At 54.2% G+C, this 6,000-nt stretch overlaps 2 protein-coding genes across 2 annotated transcripts; one reads left to right on the top strand and one right to left on the bottom strand.

Moving 5' to 3' along the window:
• Positions 1-1,387: 1,387 nt before the first annotated feature.
• Positions 1,388-3,376, bottom strand: PHACADRAFT_259872 (uncharacterized protein). Its single transcript, XM_007398092.1, has 4 exons — positions 2,709-3,376; positions 2,470-2,652; positions 2,326-2,414; positions 1,388-2,269 (listed from the first exon to the last, which is right to left on the bottom strand). Exons 1-4 carry the CDS (start codon positions 3,297-3,299, stop codon positions 1,687-1,689), a joined length of 1,446 nt encoding a protein of 481 aa, XP_007398154.1. The 5' UTR covers positions 3,300-3,376; the 3' UTR covers positions 1,388-1,686.
• A 1,123-nt stretch (positions 3,377-4,499) lies between these two features.
• On the top strand, positions 4,500-5,809 carry PHACADRAFT_259868 (uncharacterized protein). The gene is made up of 3 exons (XM_007398091.1): positions 4,500-4,645; positions 4,702-5,034; positions 5,091-5,809. The coding sequence occupies exons 1-3, from the start codon at positions 4,544-4,546 to the stop codon at positions 5,481-5,483; spliced, it is 828 nt and encodes a 275-aa protein (XP_007398153.1). The 5' UTR covers positions 4,500-4,543; the 3' UTR covers positions 5,484-5,809.
• The last annotated feature ends 191 nt before the right edge of the window (positions 5,810-6,000 follow it).

The raw sequence follows: 6,000 nt of genomic DNA, 5'->3' as shown, positions 1-6,000 counted from the left end.
TTTTCTTGCTTGCTCCGCCGATGGTAACGCGGCATGTCGGTAGCAGTATGCTTGGGGTCCGGAAATATCGCGAGCTTCGACTACCACAGCCAGCTCTTGTCTGTTCTTCCAGAGTCCCAGGGAAGGCAGAGAGTCAGTGACGGCTATAGTCTCGGCAGCATACCGAAGGGATGGTCGAGCTGCATTACCATGGGCTGATGTGGAAGCTGGGACGACGAGATGTTCGAGCGCTTACCTTCGTCCGTCGCGCCATCATCCAACACTTTAGGGCAGACGTCTTTGTACTTCGGCAGACGCCTCTTGAGCTTGAGCTTGAACATCCACACGAGTTTGCCTTGGAGTGCTGCTCTTCGGTGCATTAATCTAATTTTAGTCCAGTAATGACATAGGTGTGTGTCCCGCATACAAATTTGCACATTGTAGCTTGAATAACCAATATATAACTTCTGGCATACCGTAGTGACCCCTAAAATGTGTGCGCTGCCGCTGGGTACTACCAGGCACTCCTGAGCCTCTACGCGTGCGCTACCCGACAAGGGCAGATGCGGTGCCTCAGGGTAGCAAGCGCCCTCGCTACGTAGTCAGACGCTGCTTCCTGATGCAAATTATGGTGATGCCTCAGCGGGTGCCCACTCTGCTGGGAGTCGTACCTAGGTCGGCCCCTCCTCACAATTGACATCTAGTGGGTTCGTATTTTGCGAGCCACTGCCGTATGTGTGTGCAAAGGCAGTGTAAGCATCCGTAAATGGAGTTGCAATGGGAAGGAATGAGACATACCGCCCATTTGCCCTTTGACTTCGTCATGGACAACCTTACCGATTGCACCTTATCCTACTATCTGAGTAGTCCCAGTGACAATATCTCGAATCCCAGCCCAGCGCATAATACCCCCCCCCCCCCTCCCTCCCTCCCGGTCTGCGTCAGGTGGGCCATCTCCTGCATGTTCGCCGTTGAAAATCAACTCTCGATCCCCGGGCCCTTCGTAGCATGGAATTCGCTGTGCCAACTATCGCAATAGGGCGGGCATGTCATACTTACCGATATCCACCAGTCGTTACTCCAGACCGAGTGCCTGCACAGAACGTGCACAGCTGGAACTTCCTCCTGTACTTCAAGAGCTGAAGCGGCTGTGTCCTTGGCCGCATGTTTGACTGCGTGTGAGACGCCGGTAAAGGCACAGGCGCGAGCGTCCTAGTGGGCTGTCCTCTGCTGTCCTAAGGCGCATTGCCCATTGCTAACATGCCACACAGACCATGTTGAACCGGGATGATTAACAGCAATGGAGTGGTTGGACTTGGACTATTCTGAGGTACCAGGCCGACACGGTCGCGTCTCAGGCGACTTCCATGCGATGAAAACATTCGCACGAAGGTTGAGGTGGACTGCGCTTATACACGATAGCATAGATTCAGAGATACAGACACGAGTGATGATGTAAGAGACAGCACATGAAACGACAGCAAGCATGACAAGAATAAGACGAAACAACATATAAAAATTCCGTATAGCCAACGACAGAAAAGTATGCATGAATTTGCAGGGGACGCCAAACGAAATTGAGGTTGGCACCCTGTACCCCTACCGTGGGCGCAGCGGGCTCCTCGAGATGAGCCCCTTTGTGCGCGAAGGCGTGCCCAAGGCTGGTGCAATCCGGAAGGTGACCTAGGCAAGGTATCAGTCCTCGGGTCACGAAGACCGTACGGACACGACACTACCCACCCCGATGAACTGCAGAAATCTGTTCACGGTCTCGTCACGCAGCTCGTCCTCTTCGACGAGCTCGACTACCTCACTCGTCTCCGTCTCCGTCTCGTCTCCGAACGTTGTCTCGGGTTTGTCCAAGAAGGGATCGTCCAGACTTATCTTCCGCTTGCGGAGGACCCGGCGTGCCACGCGTCGTGTCTTCACCAGCCCGTAGTCCCGCATGAGCTCCCTCGTCTCGTCTGTGTTGAGCCGGGCGAGCGCGGTGAGATCGCGAGGGAACAGAGGCGATGGCGTCGGTATGTCGAGATCCAGGGCGGACAGCCTCGCCCGCCGTCCCTGCACCGTTGAAGACACACTTGAGGCTTTATGGCGCCGCGTGCTAGGAGATGCGGCAGACGCCGATCTTTTATCCGAGTCTCCGATGCCCGACGACTTGCGGTGTCCGTCTGCCTGCAAGGTGTCGCGCGCAAAAAGTTCTTCGAGCGACGGCGGCGGTCGGAGGAGAGGTCGGAGGGGCTCTTCCGGTGAGTTCGTCCTGATTAGCGCGTTGTGGCGGCGGGCCTCACTATCGACCGATGAGCCAAGTGTACAGAGGAATGGAACATGGGAAATAGTACGCACGAGTTGCGCAAGCTGACCTGCACTTCCATTATCTGATGCTTGTACCTGAGGACCTCGTCTCTCATGGATTGCGGAATCTGCATCCGAAGCTATTGAAAGAGTAAGTCTCGTGAACGATGCATCAATCACAATCGGACAGCTTGCCTGCTTGCGGACTCTTTCCGCTATCTCTTTTTGAATAATCTCCTGAACGATTGCACTTGCAGTATCCTTCAGACGAGTGTACAGCCGAGTCCTGACTTCATCCAACAATAGCTGCTTGAATGCCATCATGTTTTCCTCTTGCTGTTTCTGGTGAGCATCAAGCTGATCCTTTGCGGATGCAATCTGTAATGCAACAACGTAAACGTGTTACAATCTCAACCGGTGAGAGACATGCATACCTGATGAACAGCGGCCATTGCAGCCGGAAGCGTAGCCACCTTGATAGTCTGCTCCCCGAGCGTGTCAACCGTTGAGCTGAGGGTGCCCAGCATCTGCCTCATCGTCCCCAACAGCTCATCAACGACCTCAAGATCCCTTCTGACGGTGGGATCCTTCTCAAACGGGGCCTCCTCGGTTGTGAGAGGTGCAGTGTCAGTGGCTGGACTTCTTGCACCCTGAGACTTTGGCGTCATAGGGAGAACAGGCTCTGAACTATCATCGGTAGTGCCACCCTCAACTGACCCTACGGCGGAATAATCATGTTGTACCGTATTCCGGGGAGTAATTGGAGATGCTACAGGTCCGATAAGGGCGAGGAAGTTACTGGCGGTGCCGTCCTTGGCAGTTGCGGGACTCTTGATAATCGGTGTCAAAGACCGCTCAGATAAGATGGGCGATGCCTCGGCCGACTTGAAGCTGTCCACGGAGAGAGGTGAGACGGGAGGGTTCGATCCACGGCGCGGGCTTGGCCGCTCGGGCCCCGACGAGAGTGGTCGTGAAGTGAGAGACCAGGGCGATGATGGCTTTGCTTGGGACGCTTTCCTAGACATGATCTGCAACGAGAAACACAGAGAGAGACCAATAAAGAGCAGCTGATACACTTTGACAGAGCGATTAGATGAACTCGACGTTTAGGGTTGCTTGCGGGTTGCTCTGGAGATGAGAACAATATGAGGTCGTACGAGAAAACAAGGTCGAGCGTAGAGTACCTCTCCAGATCAGTCGGAAGATATACCCAGTGCGTATTGAATGGTGATAGCAAGCAGCAAACCATCGATGTTTCCGTCATCTGCAACGTGGTAAAGTCGTGGTCACTGGTCAAGCGCAACCTCTGCCAAATTAGGTCACTCGTGCTGCCTTCGTACTAACTACCACCACGATGAGCAGCGACGAGCTCCCCAACGTCTCTGACCTCGCTCAATAACATCAATGATTTCCCCGCCCGAGGACCGTTGCCCCGCGTGCACAGCCTGCGCTGTGTCCCGCCCGCTCACTTGTCATGACTCGAACCCTGGGATCAATTTGAGACAAACAATGTTCTGGTTGACTCCGACAGTGGCAGTTGCTAATATACGTAAACCCCGCCTCAAATTCCGAACCCTAGGAGTAAGCGAGTACCGTAAGCCAATGCCTCTGCCATCCAAGCCATATCCCGCTGATGGTGCATGCAGACGCGCACTGCCGCTCGTGGTCTCGACGCTGAGGCCACCGAGCCCCGATGTCGAAGTATTCTTCGGCTGTCCAAATTTTCACTTTTCCTTTTGACAAGGGATGGCGGCCCTCGCAGCCGAATATCTGTGCTGAATGTATGGCTGGTCTGTTATGCTTTCCTTGGGGGTAGGTAAATGCTACTCCTCGGACAGCATACAGCTTGTTCGGTGATGAAAGTTTTGGATAAAGAGGCATGAACAAGTACTTTTCTTGTTTCTTTCTTTACTCAGGACGAATGTGAGGTCTGGCCGCCGCTACTGCTTTCTACCAGGTCGGCGATATGTCACCAGTGTCTTGCGGTACCAGCCTCGAACCGCATTTTCACAGTATTCTTTGCCAGTATTATGGTTCGGATGAAGGAACGGCTTAATTCGGCTGTGCTTTTATATGCTTTTGCACAGACGGAGCTTCCTGCACGCAGGGGCCGTTGACGGCGCTAGTCCAGAGGCTGTGAAAAACCAGTGCGGCTTCCCACCACGGCGACGCCATGCGCCATGTATAAGACGGGGGCATCTCAGCTCTCAGCCTTCAACTCACGGCGAACCTCACATCACTCAAAGGCAGCCCCGGCTTCATACCAAATATGTCTCGCGCAGAGTCCCCATCCTCTTCGAACAATTCCAAGATCCTTACCTATCGCTGGGACGGACAGATGGTCTACGTGAAAGCAGCTCCAACGTTTGAGGTGAATTGAACACTAGCGTGTGCATCAGGGGGCAAAGTGACTTAACGAATATTTAGCTCGCTGCTGACCGCGCACGACAAAGCTATGCGGACCTCGCCGATGTGCAAAGTGAACGCATCTCCTTCTACGTTACTGCGAGCGTGAAGAAAGACGAGAGCACTCGTGTCCGCATCTCGCCTTCAGCATGGACCCTTATCACCTCCGGACTTCCGGATTACGAGATTCTCGACATCCAGATCGCGGATTCCGACTCGAACGACGCGGTGGATGCTCCCCCACAGTACGAGACTTCAACATCCTCAGACGCACATGAGTGGGATACCTCCAAGATTGTCACGTACCGCCACGGTAACGAGCTTGTCTTCGTGAAGGTTGCTCCTACGGTTGAGGTAAGTTAAAGTAAGCCCAAGTGCGGCATGCCACCAAGACTGATCGGACTTTTTAGGCTGCAGCTGATCTCGCACGAGAGACTTACAAGGATCTTGCACATATCCCGTCGGAGTCCATACTTTTCTATGTCAGCGTACGCGTGCGAGAGGCCCCTGGACGCGTCTGTATCTCCTCGTCCGCCTGGTCCGACGTCACACCTACCCTCCCGCGGTGTGAGATCATGGATGTCGAGATCGCGCGTCCCAGGTCGCGTGAGCCGTCGCCCAGCATCAAGCCACGCCTGCTCGCGGAGGACGTGCCTCCGTGTTACGACGGTCTCGGGTCGGGCAGCCAGTACCTCGACGTCAAGGATGCCCGTGGTCGGCCGACCGACCCTGCCCCGCAGCGGCCTCGCTCTCCGGGCCTCATGGATCGGACGAAGAACTTTTTTTCAAGCAGGAAGCCATAAAACTTCTGAGCGCGTCTCAATTTTCTTTAACGCCTCGCACCTCGCGCATGCCCAACGCCCTCATGGGACCTGGCTCTGCCACATCAACCCTTCTGCCCAAGCATCCCATATACCCAGACTCTTAGCCACCATACCCAGTCGTGCTATGACATATGCAGTGATAGAATGGGCTATTGGGGCAGTGTACCATTGCATTGGAGGACTTCATTCTAGACTTACAGACGCAGTTGAGGGCTTCAGACTTTTCTCGCGTAACCCTGTATCACTACCCTATACCCTTGTTTTCAGTGTAGCAATATCATTTGTTCGCAATCAATGTGGCACAGACACGTTCGTCATTATGCACGCATCTCGTTGGATAGAAGTCGGACGTGGATATCAGCTAGATTCAGGACACCGCAGTCTAGGTGTGTGATAACATCAATCACGGTCAACCGAGGCGCGGAAACCCCTCCCGCGTCCTAGGGAGTCGGAGGACCTATAGTCATCAACTTGGATCGGCCTTCCATTGCACGCA

This window comes from Phanerochaete carnosa (genome assembly GCF_000300595.1).
Source record: "Phanerochaete carnosa HHB-10118-sp unplaced genomic scaffold PHACAscaffold_7, whole genome shotgun sequence".
Lineage (NCBI taxonomy): Eukaryota > Fungi > Basidiomycota > Agaricomycetes > Polyporales > Phanerochaetaceae > Phanerochaete > Phanerochaete carnosa.
The sequence above is the reverse complement of the archived record's forward strand: the minus strand, read 5'-3'. Positions and strand labels throughout refer to the sequence as shown.

Coding starts and splice junctions, on each gene's coding strand:
- PHACADRAFT_259872 (XM_007398092.1), bottom strand. CDS start 3,299: ATGTCTAGGAAAGCGTCCCAAGCAAAGCCATCATCGCCCTGGTCTCTC. Junction 2,653..2,708: donor CAATGGCCGCTGTTCATCAG/GTATGCATGTCT, acceptor GTTGCATTACAG/ATTGCATCCGCAAAGGATCA. Junction 2,415..2,469: donor CGGAAAGAGTCCGCAAGCAG/GCAAGCTGTCCG, acceptor CTCTTTCAATAG/CTTCGGATGCAGATTCCGCA.
- PHACADRAFT_259868 (XM_007398091.1), top strand. CDS start 4,544: ATGTCTCGCGCAGAGTCCCCATCCTCTTCGAACAATTCCAAGATCCTT. Junction 4,646..4,701: donor AAGCAGCTCCAACGTTTGAG/GTGAATTGAACA, acceptor ACGAATATTTAG/CTCGCTGCTGACCGCGCACG. Junction 5,035..5,090: donor AGGTTGCTCCTACGGTTGAG/GTAAGTTAAAGT, acceptor CGGACTTTTTAG/GCTGCAGCTGATCTCGCACG.